General features: G+C 38.5%; 1 protein-coding gene across 1 annotated transcript in view; it reads right to left on the bottom strand.

Annotated features, from left to right (window-relative positions):
* Positions 1-2,705: 2,705 nt before the first annotated feature.
* The window catches only part of LOC122801285 (vomeronasal type-2 receptor 26-like), a 47,786-nt gene continuing 25,326 nt past the window's right edge, over positions 2,706-25,165 (bottom strand). The window contains exon 2 of the mRNA XM_044070833.1: positions 2,706-3,619. Within this exon, the coding sequence (XP_043926768.1) occupies positions 2,706-3,619 (914 nt within the window). The remainder of the gene's footprint in view (positions 3,620-25,165) is intronic.

Below are 25,165 nucleotides of genomic sequence, written 5' to 3'. Positions count from 1 at the left end.
GATAGCACTTCTGTATATTCAGAAGGCTTTTTCTTCAACAAATTGGGACTTTATGATGATGACAGTGAAGGAGATACTGAGTATTATGAATAATTATGATGTTATAAAAGGAACCAAATGTCCATGTTTTGATATATAGATAGCCTTCAGATAAAATGAGATTAAACAGGGGGATAAGAGAGGGATGTCCATTATCCATGGGAATATTCATTTTGGTCATACATACATTAACACAGAGTATACGTTAATTGATGGAAATTTAAGTAAGGAAAGCCTGAGGAAAAGTAAGGTAGTAGGATAATGAAGAATGTCAAAATACAGGAGAAAGGCTATGCTGGTGAATGTAACATGAAAACTGAGAGGTTTGGAAAAGTGACAAAATTAGGTGGAAGGTTTAGGGAGATAACAAAAATAAGGCAGAGAATTTGTAGGATAGAGGAGAAGAGAGCAGAAGCAAGAACAAGAAAATTTGTTTGGGGGCAGAGTGCGAGGACTGAAATTGTCTAGCACTGGGGACATATAGAGTAAGCAGCAGCAACAAGAATTTAGAGGTGAGCTGAAAAACTGGGGAGAAAAAGAGTTGCGATATGTTGAAGAGATGCAAGAAGATGGAAAAGCAATGTTTTTTCCAGTATGTCCTTCAAAGAAGTGGAGATATTTAGGTTAAAGATTTGGGACTAGTAAATATATAGGTAGGTAGTGAGGAGGATAGTTGTGAACAGTAAACCAAAGGGTTCTATATTAGATCAGCGAATGCTGATTGATCCACCTTATTTTAGCGAAAGTGAAAAATATCGAAGCAGCAGAAACTCAAATTTTTTCCTAGGGAAAGAATTTGGTTGTCGGTTTCTGTTGCTTCTGTATTTTCAGTGCTGTGGTGGAAAGTTACGGGTTGGATTCAGGTAAGTGTGCGATTGTGTGAATGTGAGTGTTAGGGTGGTTTAGGTGACTTAGGGTTAGGGCTCGGTTTAGGTATGTGTGCGATTTTGTGGACATGAGGGTTAGGGCAGATTTTAGGTGAGTTAGGGTTAGGGAGCAGGTGAGGTGAGTGTGTGATAGTGATGGACCTTAGGGTTAGGGTTTGGGTTAAGGTAAGTGGATAGTTAGTGGTGTGTGCATAGTTTAGTGTAGGGTTAGGTGTCAGATTTTAGGTGTATGTGTGTGGATTTCTGTTTGTTTGGTGTGCTTGTGTTGTGTGTATGTGTTTTGGATCAGCGATTTTTTTTTCCCTAAGAAAAAAATTGCTGATCTGACAGTTCGAGATTGTAAGCTTTCACTTACATAAGGTTGATCAATCAGCTTTCACTTTTTTAAGTGTTCACTGATATAATATAGACCCGACCAAAGTGCCAAAGAGGAGAAAAGATAGATATCAGCAGAAAAGTTAAAGTAGTGACTTTGGAGTGTAAAACTAGGGATGATAAGGTAGATAACATAAGCATTTGGGAGTGGAGGAGAATGGGATAGTCATCAGTAAGTTTAGTGAAAGAAATATCAAGGAAGTAAGGCATAGGAAAGCATCACAGCCAGTGAAAGATCAGTATAACAAGTTCTTACATCAATGGAATAGTACTCCAAATTAGGAGAGAAGGGTTACTGGAAGAGCACAGCATGTTTTAGGTGTGGAAAAGAGGAAGTAGACAGCATTGATAAGTGTTGAGGATGTAAAGAAGTGCAGAGAGAATGACAGACAATGTAAGGTATATGGAGCAAACTATATCAGGAAAATGTGAAGGGGTGTCTATGTTATCTTTATTTGGACTGGATGAAGATCAGGATTAAAAGGAAGAGAAGAAATGAGAGAACTAGTTGAAAATCACAAAGGGAAGGAAAGCTGGGGATATCAATAATGGTAAGGAAAAATAGGATGATTACTTAGGCACGTAACATTAAGAGAAGGTAATAGGAGATGGATAAGATTACTGAAAGAGAAATGTGATAACTTTTAGTTTTATCTATTAACTTAAATTGATGAAAATGATGGAATGTTTTATGATGGATAGTTTGTGTCAATAACTTAGATGAGAAGTGTTATGATTTCAATAAAAATGATTTAGAAGTAAAAATAATGCACATGCCTTGTATTTGTGCATGCTTGAGTGTCAATACATTTTTGTCTAGAAGTGGGTGCATTTATGTTTCTACGTGCACGTGTCTGTGTATGTATTTATGTGTGGCTGTTGTGGTGTGTGTGTGTGTGTGTGTGTGTGTGTGTGTGTGTGTGTGTGTGTGTGTGTGTGTGTGTGTGTGTGTGTGTGCATATGTGTGTGTGTGTGATAAAAGTTTTCCAGTCTTCTGACATCTTGCAGTTACTGTGTAAGTCTCTTATTTCTTGCCTATGTTGTATACTGATACAACACAATTTATATCACAAGCTCACATATGCACTGTTCTGCTTAGGATGCATTCATTTATAAATGGCTGTTGTGATGAATTTCAGTACTGAAGCATTAAAAATTTAACATATTACACATTATGGAGGCATTTCAACAAAAGCAAGAGCTATTAGGAAATAATTAGGAAATGGAAATTTGTAAATGCAATAGTGGCTGGTGCTTTACTAGATGCATTCATTTCATTCAGAAAACATATTTATGATTCTCACTATCTTACTTAATCCCATGTTATACCTCAGGAAAACTCTGGTTACAAAACACAGAAGTTTGTTCATAACCCAAACTAGATTACAGCTTCTGTTGTAAAGCCTATATTTTTTTAGAACTTTTATTTCCCATTAATTGTTCCTTTGTATTTAGATGTGGCCTTAGTAGAATAATATAGCATTTTGGGAAAAATATGCAAATAATAATTCCTACACCTGATGCAATAATGGCAAATATCTCCACAGCTACCATATATTTCCCTGTTGTGCTGAGGTATGCTGGAATAAAAGACAGCCAGACACTGAGAAACACAATCATACTGAAACTAATAAATTTAGCTTCATTAAAACTATCTGGCAATGTCCTGGCTAGAAAGGCAACAACAAAGCTAACACATGCCAGGAGGCCGAGATATCCCAACATGCAGTAAAACATTATCTGTGAGCCTTCATTACATACCAGGATCATTTTCCCCTCTTCTATATTTATATTCTGGTCAGGAAAAGAAGGATATTTTGCCAACCATACAATGCATATACAGACTTGACCTATTAAGCTGACAATGACAATATAATAGGGTGTCCTTGGTCCCACATAATTCCTTAGGTTACTGTCAGGCTTTGTTGCTTTGAAGGCAATAACTACAGTAATAGTTTTGGCCAGGATCCCAGAAACACAAAGGGAGAATATAATGCCAAAGCCAATTTGTTGCAACAAACATGTTAGTATTTTTGGCTGACCAATGAATATTAAAGGAGACAAAAAACAAAAGAACAAAGATGTAAGAATAAGGTAACTGAGTTCCCGGTTGTTGGCTTTCACAATTGGAGTTTCCCTGTACTTAATGAAGATACATAAGATAAATCCAGTAATTAAGGACAAGCATGCTGTGATGACAGTCAAAACAGAACCCAGAACCTCTTCATAAGAAAGGAAGTCCACTGATTTTAGAATGCAGGCACTCTGCTTTTCATTAGGCCACTGATCATATGGACAGCTGAAACAATTACTGGCATCTGAAAGAAATAAAATGGGTGAATGTTACCCACAGAGGTCATTCACAGCATTATGTCTTTTATGCAAAAGCCAATATCAGTCATTACAAAAATCTGTAATATTAAACCATCTTTGATTTTCACTGATGTTTTTAGTGGTAATATTGATAGTATATGGTTACAAGGTATATAGGTGTGTATTATGCATTCTATGCACTTGCTCACCATCAGCTGGGACACTCTAACTTTACTTCTGATTTCCTATAAGGAGACATTAAAGTTGGCATGCCCCTTGATAGTGCTTCTGTCAGCTTTAACTGTACTGTTTCTTTCTGTGGATGATTGGATAATGTTTTCCATATTTGGAGATTGTATTGCCACTCTGCCATTCTCTAAACATTACTGTTTAACAACTCCTTGCAAGCCTTCCATGTTCATTACTGCTGTATGCCACTAAGGCACTGGTTATTGCCTAGTTAGCTACACAGATCTTGATAAATGGCTATCAACCCAAACAATATGCTGACCCTTGTGTGCCTGTTCATAGACATACAAACAAAGTTCAGGTGACATTAAGGAATATACACACAAAGATGGATGCCTTTGTTAGTTAACATCAAAGTAATGCAATGAGGATAGAGTAGCAACTAAGTAATTGACTTAACTAGTCAGTATTCCTAGGTTACTCATGGAAGCTGGGAAGTTAGCATAATGATTAAGGTGTTTACCTTACAGAAGCAAGGTGCAGAGTTTGATTCTCACATCGATAATTGGCTATGCTTAAAATGGTCCACAAGGGCAGTTAGCCTAGTACTACTCTACAAACCTATAAATTGTGCACACACTAGTGAATAAAACAAAAGAATGCACTGTAGAATAATTTGTTTTTAGAGCCAAAGGGGCTCTAAATGTCAATGACCACAAGAAGAGGTTTGCATTAAACTCAGTAGTTAACAAAAGCTTCCAGTCTCCAAGATACCATGACTATCATAACCCAATAATTTCCATAATAAATAATTAATAACTTAAATAAGTGAAATCTCACATCAGAATCATGCCAAGGTCATCGGGCCCTCTGTACTGTTCTGCTGGCTGGCACCACTGAAAACTCAAAGATAAAATGTAAGAGAACAGAGAGATGAAGGCCAAAAGAAGACTGAACTATTTTAGAATAAAATGTAAATCATCATGACAGAGACAGTGAAATAAACATTAATGGGAATCAATGGTCATCGAATGCAAACCAAAGATTCAGTAAATAAGAAATGGCATATCCTTGAGCTGGAAGTAGTAGTTAATAAAACCGACAGCTAGAAAATAAAAAGATGCAATATAGTAGGAGTCTGTTTTGGGAAAGTGGCTATCCCTCTCCCCAGAACTCATATGAAGATGCTACCAACATAATCCAAAGGTTAATATCCTACGGCTACTATCACATGTTATGAAATACGCAGTAATGAAATGGAAGACAACCTTAACTCATTACATCCAAGTGACGCCTCCAGGTTCATCTGCAGTTAACTCCTACTGATGCCTCTAGGCGTCAAATATTGATTGTTCATATTTGCATCAATAATTCCAAAACCATGCTATGAATAGAGTTTTAAAAGATTTAATTTTAAAGTTTACACAATGGCAAATGCAACTGCATTAATATTTGACCTCTGTCTTGTGCAGATAAATAGATATTAACTGTTGTTTTTATTATATTAAATTATGCAGATAAAATTTTCACACTTTCTAAATATCTCAACAACCAAGTAAGATAGGCAGAACTCCTTAACATCATATGAAAGCTCTCAGCTAGATTAATAAAATGTTGCTGACAGTACAGGTCCATTAAAAACTTCACTCCTCTGTTACCCCCAGTACCTGCCCCCCCTCCCCTTATCTCTAGGGAGTAAGTCATCACTGCCCTCTCAAAGGCAAAAAGTACAGCCTTCATGAGACCCGATAACATCCTAAGCTGCATCCTACATGAACTCAGACAGGAGTTTGCAGCACCATTATGCGCCCTATTCAACCAAAGCCTTAGAATCAGCTTCATCTCAGCTGAGTGGAGGATAGCTACTGTCATCCCTTTGCACAAAGGTGGAGTGTCCACTGATCCAGGAAATTATAGACCCATCAGCCTAACTAGCCTGATCTGCAAGGCCATGGAGTGGATTATCATGGACCTCATTAACAAGGACATTGGCAACTTCCAGACACTTGATCCCATACAGTTTGGTTTTGCCAAGGGGAGGTTATACCTGTTAACTTTGGTCGACTTCTTTGAGACAGTCACCGAGGCCATAGATGAGGGTAAGACATTGGACACCACCTACCTTGATTTGGCCAATGCCTTCGATACTATTCCCCACTCAGATACAATAGATAAACTCTCTCAACTAGGCATCAATCCATATGTTACCAGATGGGTGGCAAACTGGCTCACTGACAGAATCCACCTAGTCTAAATAGGGGAAGCCACCTCAAATAGTAGTCCCATAACAATCGGTGTACCCTAGGGATTGGTCTTGGGGCCTCTGTTGTTTGGTATATACTTCTCAGAGGTGCAGTCCAAATCTAGTCGGCTATGGCTGACCAAGTATGCAGATAACTGCAAGCTGAGTGCTGTCATCAGTTCCGCTAGTAATGTGGACATCCTCCAAGAGGGTCTCATCCAAACAATGATTGGTGCCAGAAACATGGCCTCAAACTGAATGCCAAAAAATGCATCATCATCCCTTTTGGGGAGAATGACGTTCCCACAAATTATCACATTGATAATAAGGCACTAAGCATGCAATCAGTCATAAGGGACTTGGGAACCCAGGTTTATAGCAAACTGACGTTTGACCAACATATTGCCTCCATTGTATGAAAAGCTTTTTACATGGCCCACCTCATCAGTAAGGGTATTTCATCCAGGGACAAGGTGGTCATAACATCCCTGCATTCTTCCCTTATAAGACCGATTATTGAATACAATGCCCCTTTCGGCATGTACCTCACAAAGCACATGCAGCAGCAGGAGAGACCACAGAGATTCCTCACCCAGAGAATCAAGGGCCTCAAACATCTACCCTACAAAGATAGGCTAAAAGCCCTGTCTCTCTACTCAGTCTCCCACAGACTCCTCAGAGGTGGCCTCTGTCAGGCATACAAAGCAATCTCAGCCCCCACCCTGATGGGACTGCTGCATATCCGCAAGTCAAGCTCCACTCAAGTAACCTGCACACGAGACCTCACCCTGGTCTGTGACATCAACAGGACGTGTTGGCAGGACAGATTTGTGTCCCAGAGACTCCCCCTTTTGTGGAATGGACTCCCTCTCCAGATAAATCATAGTACCTCATTAAACTTTTTTAAGCACAACCTGGATAACTGGATGGGGAACAGAAAATGCACTTCTGGGATTCCACCTATGTCCATGCTGGACAGTGGTATAGGGTGCTGCCTTGTTAGAACATGGGCTAAATTCTTGGTTAGGCTTGTAAGGGCCTCAGGACCAATAGCCTTGTAACTTCCTATGATCATCTGATCCTATGTGTGTAACTTGAGTGGTTGATGAGATATTGTAAGTTATTTACAAAATATTACAACTATAGTTGTTACTGTGTGTACTGTGACTTATAAAATTATGTTTCAACCTAGAACCTAAAGAATACTACCACTATAAAAATAGTTTATGCTGAAAGTTTGGCATTTATACTTCTTTCATAACCCCTATGGTTCCAGAGATATGAACATTTGTTTGAAATGTGAGAACACAATTTGACTCGGTCAAAAGGCTTAGGCTCAGCCCATTGGAAGTTACAATGCAAACTTCCAGAGCTCCACTGAAGTGAATCAGTTAATGCTACATTTCTGTTTAAACATTAAACTCAGTAACATGGTGAGAAGTCAATGCAAGTGATAAGAAATTTGAGTGTCAGAGTTTGATAATTATAATGAAACATCCCTGGTAAACACATAGCAAAGTAGAAGCACTCACATGGGTGCTATACCTGGAGGTGGCTGTTTGATCATGGCATGTTACATTATTTTATTTTATTTATTTATTTGCATTTGTTTACCTGTATGGTCTGCTGGGCCTTAGTGAGCCCATTTTCAGTGGAGGCCTGGAGAGAAAATTTCCACAATCAATTATACAGTATACAGTATACAATATATCAATAAATATACAATATACAATCCAATATATGCATTACACAACACATACAATTGCTTAGATAAGCCCGAGTTGCAGTATGGAATTGAGTGAGTAGGTGAAAATTGTTGCACGATTATTAGATTACAACATACAGGATAAGGTCAGTGTACATAGAGAGTTTAGTACGAATCATTGCTCTTTGTAAAGTCATCAGCCTGAAGTAATGCTAGAATCAATATAGTAGGTAGTGTTAGAATTGCAGTAGCCTAAGTGGATGGAGGAAGAGTTATAACCATGTAGTAGGTAGTATTAGGTTTTGGCAAGTACAGTTTTGGCACATGTGCACTGTCATAGAGAGGAAAGGTGTTGTCTCAGGGATTTTTTAAAAAAGTGCTGCATTGCTTGTATTCCTGAGTGATAGTAGGAGGCTATTCCATAGTTTAGCAATAGTAAAGGAGTACAGCATCTGACAAGCTGAAAGGTTAGGTTTTCCTATATTTAGGAGCATTTGGTTTTCGGATCGGCGCAATCTATTTGGGTGGTACAGTGTAACTAGTGAAGAGAGGGCAGGGAATTTAGATGGCTTGAATATCAATTTGTGAGGCAGAACGGTGAGATGAATATTTTGCATTGGTTATAAATTTAGCAATTTTATTGTAACGAGTCCAGTTTGGATATAAGAGAGGACTGAATATTGGTAAGGGGTGGAGCCCCATAAAGAAGAGATGGTAGTAGAAAGGAAGAGGCTAGGGACAGTCTTGCAGAATAGATGAGGAAGTATTTGTGCCTGTAGAGCATGCCTATTTTTTTATGTGTTTTTTTTTTTTTTTCTGATATTGCTGTTTATGTGCAGGTCAAATGTTAGGGTTTCATCTATGATGACACCTAGAAGTTTAGTGTTGTGGACAACCTCGATGAAAGTGTTATTCTGGGAATGAATAATAAATTGGTCTTTGTTTAGGGAAGTGTTTTTTAGGGGTGAATAGCACAAGTTATTTTTTGGAGGGATTTAGGGCAAGGAGGTCATTGGTCATCCATGTTTCGGTAGAAACAAGGGCACTTTGAGTGAGTGACTAATTCTGGTATGGAACTGGCAGTACAGATGATGTTTGAGTCATCTGCATATTGGATTACTGTATCTTGACCAAGAATGGTATGGAAGCTGTTGATAAAAATGCTGAACAGAAGTGGCCCTAATATGGATCCTTGTGGACCTCCAGTGGTGGAATTGGGGAATGGAGATAGGGAGGGTTGCCACTTGGTTACTTGCTGCCTGTCTGTGAGGTAGTTAAAGAACCAGGTAAGGGTGGGGGAAGAGATGCCTAATTTGGAGAGTTTAGACAGAAGAAGACGGTGAGAGACTGTATAAAAAGGCTTTAAAAAGATCAAGAAAGAGTGAAGAGACAAATTTTCCAGCATCACATGTCTGGTTATCTATATCCAAGAAGGATATATGGGTGGTGGTGGGGCTGTGACCTGGCCTAACCCCATGCTGAGTGGGAGGAGAAGGTTTTATTGTGTTGCAGATAATTAAGATGTTGATTATGTATGCATTTTTCCAGGATTGTATTTTATTTTATGTTATTTTAATACAAGTAATATTAGGATAATAATATTAGGATCAAGGTCTGGCTTGACTGCGGAAGAGTCCTATGAATGGCCAGTCAACTAATGGACAATTTATCAGCATGGGATGGGGGACTCCCAGCTGTGCTATTTAGTTTGAGGACCCAACACATTGTCAAATAACTAGACTTTGACAGTTGAATTGAAAGTTACTGCTGGTGACGGCCCATTTCAGAATGTGATGATGACCTGTGAGTTGCCTCTATGTATTGTCTGGTCATGCATACATTGAAATGTGTATTTTCTCGCAGTGTTTTCTCTTATGTTTACCAGTCAAGTAGTGCAGACTATCAGCCCTAGGCATTTGCTTCTCTACTCATGCCTTTTTTTTTTGTTGTATGTCCAAAAATATTTCATTGCTCAGTTTTATTGATTGCTTTTCAAAAAATAAGGAAAAATGACATTTCCAAATGGGGAGGAACAAACAAGAATATCATTGTACAATTGTAAAGAAAAGGTTCTCTAACAAAATCAACATATGGGTATGATAATCATGTATAATTAAACTGTTGGTAGTTGTTATCGCATTGTTGAAAATGTGACTAAACTGGTCATTTAAAGTCCTCAAAGAGCTAATTGGTATTGGCATACATCCACCCCATAAAAGTAGATCATACTGTAAACATATGAAATGTCAGCTTCCCAGTCCATTGTGGCAAAACTCTCAGGTTCAACATAATCAAGCAATGAATTAAAGCTAACTAAATTATTGTCATGTGCTTGTCAGAACTGAAATAGCTTAGTTTTTCAGTATAACAATGCTATTCAATGCTGTTGAATTTAATAACCCAAAGAAAGATACAAAAAAATTCATCCCAAAACTATAGCCTTAATAGTAAAGTTTGTTCTCTTTTAAATTAGTAACACATTTAATTAAATGTTTTAGATGTTTTATGTTAACATATGCAAGTCTATTCTCCTTCCCAGGTGCTAATCTCCAAATTGCCAGAGTCATGCATTATGTTGTGACACATTGTTGTGTAATCACCGGTTTGTAATCTGATGAAGTTCCGGTTAAAGTAAACGAGAATGAAAGTCCTCATTTTTTGTATCCCACTATTGGTCAGCAGTTTGGTTTCTTCATTATATATTTTTTCTAAATCATTTGCCTGCGGTTCATCTAAGTTGTGACACATCAATAGTAACTAATTTTTAAATGCTTCATACTGTTATACTTCATTATCTTTGTCCTGTACAATCTGGTATTAAACATAGTAATAGTCTTAAAACAGGTTTGGCATTTTTGCTGAAGCATGACAGTGTCTCTACTTGATTCTAATAGCAGGGGATCATCCATTAGCGTACGCAATAGTATTGAGTTGGACTAGGTCTGTGGCAATGTCATTAATGAATAATGAGAACAGCATAGGCTTGAGTATAGAGCCTTGCAAGTTGTAATGATATTCGGTTGGTAGAGAGCCGCCTACAGGCACTTGAAGTGTTTTACTTTGTAAATAACTTTCAGACCACTTTAATGATGTGCCAGAGTTAAATTTGGAAAGTTTGTATAGGTGATGCTTGTGTTTTTACAGTTTCAAGGTCTCTTGTCATACCTATGAAAAGGCCACTTATCTTAGAATTATCCATATTATTAAAAATGGTGTTTAAGGCAGACTATATTTCTGTCTTTGTACTAAAGGGGTTGCAGAAACCATGTTGAATATCAGAAAGGACGCCATATTTATTGATGTATTCAGTTATTTGTTTCTAGACTATCTTTTCAAATATTTTTAAGAGACATGGGTTAGCTATGTGTCTGTAGTCTTTGTAATCTTTTTTTTTAATGGTGGGAGTAATATAATAAAGGCATGCTTGAAGGCTGTAGAGAAAATAGCAGAAGTTAGTGAAAGTTTGAGGATGCAGGTGATTCATTTAGCACTATGTGGAGCTGACATTTTCAGGAAGGAAGGCAGGGTGAATTTTGTTGACCTTATTGTTAGCTTTTCATTTAGATTAAGAAGTGCTTTTTTCACTTCTTTATCAGTAACTGAGCTGAAATAGAAAGTTGGGGTATATTTTGCTATAGTACATAGTTGACAACAGTCAGTGAGCTGTTCCTGTGATGCAAGCATAATTGATGTGGCTGGTATATTTGGGTAAAGTGTTTGGTTAGGTCTTGAGAGATTTCTACTAGAAAGTGTTTATACTCGACTAATTTGTTGTTACCTTTAATAGTATTAATGGGTTTGGAATTGACTGCAATTCCTTCAGTTAATTTTTAATTTCTTATCATAAATGCTTAGGACTGGTAGCTAATACTTAATGCCTGTTTCTGAAGTCAGTAATTTTTGTTATATTGTTAGCAATTCTGGTGTTTTTCATTAGCACAGATAGCTCATTTGGAGGTGCATGTCTAAGGGTTGCTTTTTCCACCTTTCCCCTACTTGCTTCTTAGATATGAACCATGTTTTAAGTTCTGACTTTAGCCAAGGACATTTCTGCTCTCTAAGTTTTCTTTATACCATTGGGATCATTGTTTCCTGTGTTTGTACCAACATGTCTAAGATGAGGGAAAAGGCTGCATTTGAATCTATACAGATATATATATATATATATATATATATATATATATATATATATATATATATATATATATATATATATTGGAGACCAATCAGTAATATTTAGTTGTACTTCTAAAATGTGTTGTTTCATCTCTGAAACTGATCTATATGAAATGATACCTGGTGAAATTTTTGATGCCTTGTAGGACCAGTTTGAAAAAAATGGACAAGGATTGCTTAGAATGTTTGATACAATGACTTCCCTGCACTTTTCTCTTATGTTGATTATAATGAGGTCAGGTATGGAGTCCTTGTCTGCAATGGGGTTGGTTCTTGTAGGTATATTCATCAGTTACTCCAGGTTATGATAAAGGAATAACTTCTTATGTGGATGGGATGTTGAAGCATTGGCTGTTATACTGAAGTCATCTACTGAGATTGTATTGTTAGGAACCCCCTTGGTGAAAACATGCTGGATTCATTGCTGTAGAGTTGATACTGAAGATGGTGGAGGATGTAAGTTATGCATAAATGCAAGATGGTGTATACATATAGTGCTATATCTATTAGAATCCTGTTTTCATTTATTTCTCCAGAGCAAGCCACATGAATTACTTTTAAGGTGGAGGCTGACATGTTTCTAGTAACAAGTAATGCTACCTATATTCATCTGCCCTCTGGTCTATTGTCATAATAAGTGAAGTAGTTGGACTCAATGTATTGTGAGGATCAGTAATTGTCTTTCATCCCGTTTTTGTTAGTCCTAATATATGTTTTTCTATTTTTGCTGATGTAAACAGGCTTCTAATCCTGTATATTTATTGTTAAAACTGAAAATGTTGAGACAAGCAGTTCTCAATGATTTTCATATATTGTGATTTGGATATGAAAATATATATGTTGAAGTTTGCCTAATAGTTACATGTTGGAAAGAAGAGGTTTGTGAAAGCCATTTGCTAAAAGTTGGTCCCTGGTCCCGGGACCAGTTGTATGTCCCTAGCTCATAGAAGGTAGCAGAGTTTTGTGAAATACCGTTTCATTAGTATATCAGGATAGCTAATTTTATAGTCAGTATTTGGAAATTATGCGCTGTCTTCTGCATACATAAGTAATGAAAGAGTAATAGATATGGGGGATGAAACAATACGGAAGATGACTGGGGATTTTTGAGGTTGTGGTGTTCCATGGTTGAATATTGTTGGGAGTGCATCAATTAAAAGTAATATGAATAGTATGATACTACAGAGAGTAGTGTAAGTTAGAGTGACTAGTGAAGATTTGGGGCAGAGAGGAAGAAGGAAAGAGGAAATGAGGTAATCCAGCAAAAATATGGCTGGATTATGTGAGAGGAGACCTTAGTCAGGCATGACTGTGGAAGAAGGTAACAGAGTAGCATTGAAAATAAAGAAACATTGATAGATGACATAACACCCAAACTGTATATAGAAAATGGGAAAAAAGGGTGTTGCTGCTGCTGAGGATGATGATGATGATACCATAAGTGAGAATAGTTCTATGTGTGAACAAGACTGTATTTAAGAAATACAATAGTAAGGTGTGAGATAAGTCCCTGCTATTCTATCCTATGTACAGATGTTATGTCACTTCTGTACACAGATTGATCACTGGATACACTGGTATGACCTATGTCTGTGTCTGTTCTGAATTATTTCTACATATAAGATTTCTAAGTAAATGATTTGGTAGGTATAGGATATTGTTTATGCTTTGCAGCATGAACAGATTTGGTCCCTTATTACTAGGGGAAAGCAGTATCTTATTTTGTTTGCTTATTGTCATTCATCAAACCCTGCTGCCATCAGTGCTCTGAGAAATTATTACAGTTATCAGACAGTGGTAAGAAAGCTGGAAATTTGGGTTCTACAATTAGATGAGGTTTGTAACTGATTGTGTTGTTTCCTGCAATTACTCAGGACCTGAGGCCACTAATGCCCTGCAAATTATTGCTGTTATCGGAGTGCAGTTAGAAACGTGAACATCTGTATTCTACCATGAGTGCATGAGTATTGAAATCACTTCTGCCACTAATGTCAATAATGCTTTAGGTTAAAGTAGAACAAGTATTTGGCTGATGGTTCTATGCATCCAATTCCGGAGAACAAATAATAAATATGGGAAGAAGTGAGAGGAGTTATTCCAAGAGTCTGGTTGGCTACCTTGAAGGAAATGATATGCGGGGTGGCTAAAGATGGGGTAATACTGAGGAGTGGAATGAAGCCACATGGAGCATAACTATAAGGAGCAGAGCTACCCCCACTTCAGTGAGTTATTTCTCAGCCAAAGACTATCTCCACACAAAAAAACTTGTTATGGGCAAGGTTGAGTATGAAAAAATGAGCTTATCCATCTCCACCCCATTCCTTTAACTCTTATGGGTCTTTTGCATCTAGAGACACATCAGACATGGTGTCGGTGATGGGGGAAACCTGATGGAGTAGGACATTCTGGTTCTTCACTTGAGCAATCCATATCCACAATGATCTGAGAGATTAGTGAGCAAATCTACATTAACTTGGAATGTATAGGAGATAAACCACAAACATTCACAATTGAAGAGAAGAGCGTGAGGCAGAAGGAGATGATTAATCATTTGGTTGATGGCAAATGGGTTCTTTGGGTAAAGATTTTATGGTACATAATTTAAGCTATATGATAATTAATGAATGTCATCTTTCTTTATTGAGAAAAGGCTTCACAATTTTATCCAACTTTAGTACTGATATAGTGAATGTTTTGATTAATCTTAAACTGTATATTAGACTTTTGAATTTAAGATTATTTTCTGGAAGTTATGCTGATGTCAGGTTGCCAGTGATTAAGATGAAAACTACATTTATTCTACCTGTGTACCCAATTTTAAAGATTTTGGGAACACATTTTGATGTAGGTTTCATGGCCTTTTGTGCCTCTCATTGTACTTTTCCTGACAACTTAACCAAGTTTGAAAGATGATCTTTGAAATAATTATTAGCTGACAAGTTAGGGTCATGAAGCCAGTAAAGGTGGAAAGTCTGTAATTCTGGATTATTTGGTTTATTCTGGCAAAATTTTACAGATATTGAATTACCCAGGAGTTTATAGTAGAATTTCTAAGAAAAAATTGCACATTTTTACTCAATGGTTGATTGCCAACTATTTGACCTTTTTATAGAAGGTACAATTACCAGACAATCTTATGAGTTTTTAACAGTTGACCACAGCATTATTCTTTTGATTTTCAGCATTTTAAAAATCTATAAAAATGCTGTAGATCCTCCATTAAGACATATTGCAGCAGCAGCCATATCAAAAATGGAACCTTTGGCTACTTATATTGATAACCACACTAAACATTCACTGAATTCTTTTTCTTATGTGTTACTTGATTCTTGGCATCTTTTTTATTTTTTTTTTGCAGAAGCTTAATGCATTTCTCTTTAATAAAAAGAGTTGTTTAGTAAATATTGATGTGGTTAACCTTTCTTTGGTTATACCACATGATGTAGGTTACATTATTTTTTGCATGTGCTGTCTGAACTGTTCATCTTATGCTAATACTGTTATTAATGTGCTTTGTGATCTTATGGACATTGACTAACTAACAATTTTATGTATTTTGAGGGCTAATGTTTTCAGAAGAATTGTGGGAGTTGCAATGGGTGCATCTGGCACCCCACGTTATGCTAATCTTGTATTATCTTGGTGAGGGAAAAGTTTTGTCTTTTTTCAGACTTTTACAGTTCTGTTCAAAACTAATATAGGTATCTGGATGACATTTTTTATTTGAAATGTTGAGACAGGTCATCTTTTAAGATTTATTGACTATATAGAGCACAATACATCCGTTCTGAAAGTTACATTTTAATGTGATTTTTCAAAGATAAGTTACCCTGATGCATTGCAAACCAAGGATTGTAACAATATGTGTTTTACATCTAGTGTATTCTGCAAAGATACATATTCTAACACCTATCTTCATTTTAATAGTTGCCATCCCCTCTGGTTAAAGAAAAAGATTGCTAAATGATAGATAGGTCATCCAGAGTAACTAGTGATGACAGTGTCTTAATTGAGGAGTTAGATTTTTTTGATTGAATTATTTCTGTCTAAGGGTTACCCATGCGACTTCTACAGTGTGAAAAAAGGAGACTATACAAGCATGATTAACAAAAATTTTGTCCAATTTTGGGAGTAACTTCTATTTTGTTTTTGCAAAATAGATTTGATGGGATTTTGAACAATAGAAATTCTATGGTCCTTCCTTTTAATACAAATGCAACATGTATAATCAGGATATTAAGCAAAATTGACATTTGACAATGACAAAAGGCTTGAAGGATAAGCTAGATAAAAAAACATATGTTCCTTACAGTAAGGGAAGAAACCTCAAATTACTACTGGAGAACAGTAAGAAAGATATAATTTTAAGACATCAACTTATGGGCATGAGTAAATGTGGTGCATGCAAATTTTGTAAATATATTAATAATGGCTCCCATGTTACTGTGGACATTTATTGCAGATCCACAAGTTGCCCATGTCACTTAAAATGCAGTAGTTGCAGAGTGGTCTACCTGAGAAACTTGTATCAGCAGTGGTGCATTTTATGTGGGTAATACCAAAAGGAGATTAAGAGACAGAATTTATGAACATGTCAGGGACATTAAGTACCAAAATCAGACTAATACCTTAGTTAAGCATTCGTTAATGTGTTCTAACTTTAATTGGTTTATATTTTTTATTATAGACCTAATACATTTCCTAAAAAATCAATAATCAAGTTCTTACTCAAGTTCTTTCTGTGTATAACCATGTAGAATTGCTCCATTAATGGGGTAGTCATAGTTGCATTCACAAATCAGATATGGGGTATTCCTGATTCTTATGAATGTGCATATCAAAGGCATGAGTCACAGAGGCCATTTATGCTAATGCACGAGGCCTAAAAATCAGTGCAATGCAAATGAGATGTGTTGTAAAGCATAGTATGTTAATGAGGCAGTTTTGCAATACATAGGTGGAGATTTAATAAACCCCATGTAGGAATAGCGGGAAGCCTACATAGAGTGTACAGTGGCTGTGCCTGTGGCTCCCTCTCGGCAGTGTGCCTTGCATATTAATGAAGATGCACTACTGAGGGAGATCCTTGTAACATGGTTACTGTATCAGTGCAGGTGGTGTGTTACAGTGTCCAGAGATGAGTAACACACCCCATGCAGTGTCAAAGTGCTGGCTGGCACTGAAATATAAAAGTTAATTATTTTATTTGTTTTTTTTTTACTTTTAGTTTTAATGGAAAAGGTCACATTAAAGCATACTGAGTGCTTTTGTGTGGTGCAGTACAGTGCTCAGCTGTGCTTAAATGTAACTGAGATCTATATAGAAATGTATAGCTGTAATCATCATATCCATGGTAGCTGAATGGTTAGAGTCCCGGTCTTTTGTGCATTAGGTGCATGGTTCGAATACACAAACTGGCAATTTAGCTTTTACATGTGATAGCAAATTGGTATAACAATTTATTTTTTTTAATTATGTATATAGAGACATTTGTTAAATGAGTTAGTCCAACTGGGCCAGAAGTCTATTTGCAGTGGAGACCCGAGGAGAAAAGCTCCAGTTATACACAAGTGTCCAATACATTAAAGTCACACTCCAAGATAACGTAATTAAAATACATAAGGTTAGGTGATATAAAGTAAAATAGCTACACATAGTAATAAAGCATCATTAATGAACAATTAATTTCAATATATTTTATTTATATTTTTAGTAAAATCTGCTTTGCTCTTAGGTAGTTCTGCTAAGCACTGCTAAGCCAAACCAAGCAATACTTAAACAGGACCGATTTTAGCAGTACTTAGCAGCACACATCTCCACTTAGCTGGTTTGGTCACTGCTAAGAAATACCTGTTTAAGCAGTCTTCAGTTCAGCTAAGTTGATTTGTGCAGCACTAAGCATTGCTAACCATTACGAGTTTAAGCACTGCTCAGCTAAGCTTAATGAGTTCGAGCGGTGCCAAACTTCACTTAGTATTTTTAAAAATTGTCCAATGGTGGCAAAGAGTAGGAAAACACCCTTATTTAAGCTGAACAGCTGGGAATACGGCCAGAACCTGTTGGAGTTTGACCTGTGTAGGAGCTATGGCAGGGTTTGGAGAGGGTGCACACTTCCAGGCACAGCTGTGGGGTATTTAGGAGTCCAGGGTCATGGTTGGGCTCCTCGTAAAAGACCATGACATATGGCTGCTGCAGGGCCAGTACCAGGGGTTGGAATACAAATCACAGGCCTGGGACTGGCTGGCACACAACCTCACTAGTGCATCTGGTATCACCAGCACAGTTGAGCAGATGCATCACCACTATGATGACCTGAAGCATGGGAAGGAGGATCTCTTGGCCCAATGGATTCAAGATGCTCAGGATGACAATGTCCCACAAGTTTGTAAGTATAGGAAGCATTTATTTACCAAATTCTAGTATGAATATCTAATAGACACGTACTCATAATGGTGTGTTTCTCTCTCTACAGCTGCAGGGGAGAGAGCTCACAATCTGGAGGCCCATGCAGGGCACCTGGCCAAGTTGTGCCATGAGTGTGCTGAGTACAGATGTATCTTGCAATCTATAGTCATATAAACAAGAAAGAGTAAATTGGTAACTGCCAGTAGGTATATTCTGCTTTGAATATAATGCCAGGTACAGTTCAATACAGATGAAAGCATGAAACCTGATAATGTCAATAAATAAAAGATTTCAATTGCATTAATAATGTTACTGAAATAAAAGTTGCCATTGGATTAGTTATGTTAAGGAAAATAAGGTAAACTGCATTAATAAACGTTACTGAAATAAAATGTTCAACTGCATTCATATTGCAAAGGATATAAAATATATACTGCATTAATTGTAGAATTACAGCTGTCTTGCAGCATCAATACAGACTGCTAGATATATAAAAATCACTGCATGATGTCACCAGTAATAAAGCTGTGACCTTCAATATTTGTGTATTTGGGCTGTTGGTCAAGAACTTGAGTATTATAACTGGTGTGAATGACAAACAAGAATAATACCACTAAGTGACTGAAGATGTGGACCTGTACAACAATATATAATGCATTCTGACATTTGTTCTGCACTAAGATCTGCACCTCTACAGTAGTGTGTATCTCTAGGATTGCATTGTGTTAACCATTGCATTTCAGCTATATGCATCCCTGATCTTAGGTTATGCTGCTGCAGACAAGTATGAAACTGTAATAGCTGTAGGCTACAAATATACCATCTGCAACTGTATATGGGTGAGATAGCCAACCCAGAACTCCAATATGGTCTGTACACTGCACACATATTTGCACCGACTAGGGATTTATTTATTTAGTTATTTATTTCCAGTTTGATGACTGGGGAGGTCCACTGGGCTCAAAAAGCCCATTTGCAGTGGAGGCTCGGGGAGAAAAGCTCCAATAATACATAGTACAAGCTCCATAATATGAAGTACAATACATAGTGGAAACAGAAACAAACTAAGCAAATTTTACATAGAAAATAGCAAAAACTAAACAAAAGTTAAACAGCAGCTTGGAGAAGGATATAAAGCATATTTACATGTTTAGTGGTTGAGAACAGTAGTACCAGGTTAAATTAATACAGAGGTTTAAATCATCTGAGAATGATATAGAAGTAATATTAGCATGGATGAGTTCTTTATGCATGAATATTAGTACAAGTTAAATTAATACAGAGGTTTAAATCCTCTGTGAGTGGTATAGACGTAGCATTAGCATGAAGGCAGTATTTAGGGTTAATCAATAGTGTGTAAGGAAGAACAAACTTTGTGTGTTATAAAGTATTTATGTATTAAATCCATTCATTGTCTACACCTGCATTCCATGTATTACTGCACAGTTCACTTGCTATCTCCGTCATATGTCTATCTCTGTCATGCATGAATGGAATGCATGTGTGTTCAACTGTCACTGTGGTCTTGTATAACAAGCTACCTCTATTAGCAGGTCATAGTTTGTTACCAAGTGAACTCTAGGCACATATTGGTAAAAAAAAAAAAACAGCAGTGGCTCAGTAGCTCGGTTTGTATAGAAACAGACAAGTAATACAGAATATTTATAGAAACAGTTATGTATTGTTAACAGATTTTCTTCTCACAGGACATACAGGGAAATACATGTCTGTATTAGCTGTAAGAATGGTATACTAATTTCTATGTCCACTGTCCAGATGTACTTGTGTGTAAACAGAATTGCTCAACAAGGTGATAAGACAGCATTAAATAAACACTCAACAAATATACTACTATTCCTACTTAATAAGATAAATAAAACAGTTTATTGTTAGTACGACTGTATGACTGGTGTGTCTGTGGATGTCTACTGATAGTCTACCCCATGCCTGCCAAGGACAGCAGGATAAGTGTAAACTCTCTGTACTGTGCATGATACATGTCTCTCAAGTGTCACACTGTCATGGATAGTGATCACTGTTGCCAAAACCCTTGGACACAGATATAATATCCAGTCAAAGTATGTCAATAGCACACTCACACAATGCCAGTGCACAGTACACTTTGGTAGTCATATATGTTCCCCTGACATGTAATAGTTCCCTGTAGTTTTGTACCTGTAGGTGTTACAGCTTGGCCCATACTGTCCCATGCAGATAACATGAGAGGTATGTACATGCTGTAGAAGCTATAGGGAACTTGTATACATAAAGTAAGGGCAGATCTCTAGAGTATTGAACACTACTTTTGCGAACAATATAGCCTATAGTGTTGTTAATGGAATGTCTCTTTCTCTCCCCACCCCTTATCTGCATCACAAATTATTATTGTTATACTGTGGGTATGGCTTCCATTTCACATATGTTGTTCTCAAAACCTAATGTTGGGCCGTGTGCTTTATTATTGTTATATATTACATTGGTTGCATACTAACATACCTTGTTGAAATACCAATGTTGTTGGCCTTTTGCCGTAACTGTTACTAGCATGCTGTTTCAATACTGACTGTTATTCCATTTATTCTTGTGTTCTGTAGGCTATGCAACATTATTGTTCTGGGTTAATTGGAACACCCTTGCTTGCTGTTATAACAAACATTTATACACTTTGAAAAAAACCTCAACACCAAAGCACGAGTGGGTAGGCCGGTTCCTGTGGATCCACCTACCCCACCTCAACTGGCTGTGGCACTGGGTCCCAGTATGTCTCAGACCCAACCTGGAGCTGCCCCCTCCGCTGGTCCTGCACCACCCATGGGAGAAACTGCCTCAGGGGACAGGGCCCATCCACCCCAGATGTGGGCACAGAGAGGGAGTGGTCACCCAGCAACAGCTTCCAGGGATGGTGTGCAGGATTTTCCAGCATGATTTGGATGATTGACTGAACCAGATTGAGGGCAGACTGGCGCACCTGGAGGGGCAGGCTGTCCTGGTGCCCCCTTCCCAGCACAGTCACCTTCATGGGGCCATGAAAGAGCAGTGGTGACTGCCCTTGAGTGGGGAGTTATGGTCCTTTCCTACACCCATCTTGCACATCCCTACCTGTCTTTCAGCATGTTTTTTCCCCCTCTTATCCCTATTTTACCACTTTCCTATCCCACTTTTTATTTCTTTTTTTAAAATTAGCATGGGTTTAAGCAGAGCTAAGCAGCCCCGCAGAGCGTCATGCAAACCCGAGCAAACCCGTTTAAAAATGCTTAAAATGGTGTTATTCACATTATATGTTCCAGATGTTGTTATCCACATTAGCAAAATAACCACCCCTGCTAAGTCTTGAACTCGGAACCCTGTCAACTATAACAAAACGCATTACCTGCTAGGCCACTCAGCTCTGGAGATTAGCAGGTGTTCCCATCAACGTATCCTGATTGCCAGTGATGCACATTGGCAAAAAGAATGACCCTGTCAACTACAGCTTAGTGCTTTAGCTCACTAGGCTAAGCAGCTATTAAGAATAACAGGTGTTTCCATAAACATATCCTGATTGCCTATGATGCACATCAGCAAAAAACAATCACACCTGCCAAGTTTTGAACCTGGGAGCTTGTCAACTGCAGCACACTGCTTTAGCCTACTAGGCCAGCCAGCGCTGCAGAACAGAAGCTGTTTCTATAAACATATCCTGATTGCCAGTGACACACTACTTCTACATATAACAGGATAAATGGCAGCAGACACTGAACCAGTACACAGCCAAATACATGTTGATGGATATAAGTGAGGCCAATGATATCAGGTAGAGCTGACACCTGCACATACTATAGCAGAATGTCCACAGTTGTGCCATCTACTTTTGGCATGGTTCTTACAGAACCTATTCCATGTGCAGAAGTACTGGCAAGTCAGTGCAGATTGACATTACAAAATCATGATAGATAGGTCACTGTCAAATGTCATACCCATCCGAACACACACATTCATGCGAATCCTGTGTAACACACTGTATGCATGCACATATGTCTTGCAAAAGCACCCACTATAAGATTAACCCAGTAGCTCTAGCGGTTACAATCCTGGCATGCTTTACATTTTGACACTCACAGTCCTGGCTTCCATCCCAGTCTGTTGCACATCAACTACATTCTTGTCAATACAACAAATAACTAACTGAGCCCTGTAGTGTCCAGCAGAACTGGTTGCTGCTACTGCAGTAACTGCCACCTATATTAACATGTCAAACGCCTGTAGGGTGGGACACACTTCACAAATATGGATAGGTGTCCCATATGTTGCCTACCAGTCTCTGGATGGCACTATTACTTAACATATGTACCAGAGTCACATGCCTCACCTGGACTTTTATGGGTACCCTCACCCTGGCTATGCTGTAGCAACACAGCTGACAATGCTCCCTCAATGACACATACAGCTTGCTATCCCCAATGGGTTCACAATCCCTAGTACAACTCCTGTCCAGAATACAGCAGATGCAGCAATATGTTCAGGTACCTGCTGCAGACCAAGCATACCTTCCAAACACCTACAACAAGGAATCCACAAAACACACATACTTAAAGGGGTGGGGGTGGGGGCATGCTCAATTTACAGGGACATGTGTCACAGTCTTATCCTAGAAACATACACAGCTGATAGACCAGCATCTACTGCAGCAGCATGCATATTCTGATGCAAATGATGTTTGACACTCACATCTGTCTGTCTCCTTACTGACCTCAACCCACATTGTTAAACAGTAAACTGCCACATAATCAGAAAGTCTGTTAAAAATGGTTAAACATAGCATGCAAAATTGTGGACATGCCATATCAATCCAAACAGTGGACAGTATTTCTACCTACCCGCTGTGATGCTGTATTCCCCATACCTCGATAATGTCTTTCTCACAGGCCAGGAAAAAGGCTAAGGTCTACATGAGCAGTGAGTTGCCATGCCATTGACTAATGGAAATGCAACCCAGCTGTTCTGGATGTAGTTAGCAAGTCTGAGCCACAGACTGGTGCACAGGCAACCACCTGTTCATGAGCATTACCTACAACAGGCAAGCTGCTGCCTATGGTAAACAGGTCTGTGACTTTCTTCATGAAGACAGGCTGCACTATTCTAGGAAAACTACCACTGGGTTTCTGCTCAGAAAGGAGGACAGCACTATACCAGGTATGTCATAGAATTCCCAATGTAATGGGATGTAGATGGGAAGATGCAGTCATGGGAAACAGGAATTACAACACTAGGTCTGAACAACATATCTTGTAATGACATGTTGCTGTTAGTCAGCTGTCAAGTACCTACAGTCTTCTCTTTTGGCTCTTTCTGCAGTGACATAGATCACAGCTCTAGCCACTGAGTGTCCCCAGCAATGCTCAGCTCACATACGAATGCTACTGGATTGTCTATTTGACAATAGTGACAGCAAGTACTGGTGGATACAGCTGGTATATCAGATCATTGACTGTCAGTGAGCCCCTCTCAGTCTGTGAATGCCATACAGGCATAGTTCAAACATTGTCCAGGTGTCCCTGACTGTTCCTGACATACTCTGGCTAGGTCACTCTGTATTCCACACCTGTATCGCATGACTACCATACCTGGTGTCTCCCTGGAGCAGGACAGCAGGTTAAAGCCAGTGGTAGTGGGGACACAGGATCCACCTCACCAACAGTGTCTACATATCAAGCATTCAATGTAAGGGAATGACTGCAGTACCAGATATTAATGTGCCATTAGTCTGTCCTGAGGGGTCTGGCATGTCACAGCTACATTCCCCACAATCTTGGGACAACCATTACATATTGTCCAACTGGTTTCCAGACATCCACATTTGTCACACACCAGGCACTAAACAGCCTATAATTGCAAAGTACCTTGCTAAGGTAAGGGAAAACAGCTCCTGTACTTTAAAAAAAAGCACCAAACCAGGCATGTCCAAGGGTCATCTTCCGTTGATTATTCCTGTCCACCTCGTGAATCTGGGCACACTGGGTCAATGCAGCAATTGCCTCATGTACACAGACAACCCTCTCCTCCTTCCACCCAACACTACAACCTGTGAGAGATGCACTTACATAGCAAAACTGGAAGCAAAGCTCTCTCCGCCCAAGATTGTGCTAGACAGTCAAGAGGAAAAGGTTAACACCCACACTACACCTCAAGCAACACATAGCCCTTCTAAACTCACACCACCAACACCTACACATAGCAGCACTAAATCCATATATGTTGAGGCCCTTAACTGGAACCTGCCCAAGCAACAAGGTCCTCTGAAGCTGAAACACAAACAAACACCAATCACAAACAAAGTGTCACATATCTCACAACACCAGTGGGACACCCAGCAACAGCCCCTAAGGCAAGACAACATACCTAACACTTTAGTCAAAGGTGACCCTATAGTCAGGTACACTGATGTCCCACTCATCAGGCTGAACAAGGAGAAAATTACAGTGAGCTGCCTGTTGGGTGCCAGGATCCACGACATAACACTTGCACTCAAGTCACTCCACAACAAGTACAAATATGACTCTGTCATTGTCCATGTTGGAGTGAATGACTTGAGACCTACCTCCCTGGACTACATGAAAAGAGACATGGAAGAGCTCTCAAATCATGTGGCCCAGGCAAGTATGACCCTAGCCCTGAGTAGCATCCTGCCTTCGCCCAGAATGATACCACAATATAAGGACAAAATGATTGACTTCAACAATTGGCTAAACATCTGGTGTCATTCAAAGGGGATCCAGTATCTTTCTGTCTGGGTTGACATGATCGACTGACCATGATGCTTTGCCAGAGATGGTCTGCACCTGTCACCTATGGGAT

This window comes from Protopterus annectens, chromosome 4.part1 (genome assembly GCF_019279795.1).
Source record: "Protopterus annectens isolate FY-2018-M chromosome 4.part1, PAN1.0, whole genome shotgun sequence".
Classification (NCBI taxonomy): domain Eukaryota; kingdom Metazoa; phylum Chordata; order Ceratodontiformes; family Protopteridae; genus Protopterus; species Protopterus annectens.
Note: the sequence above shows the minus strand (reverse complement) of the source record. Positions and strands in the feature narration are given on the sequence as shown.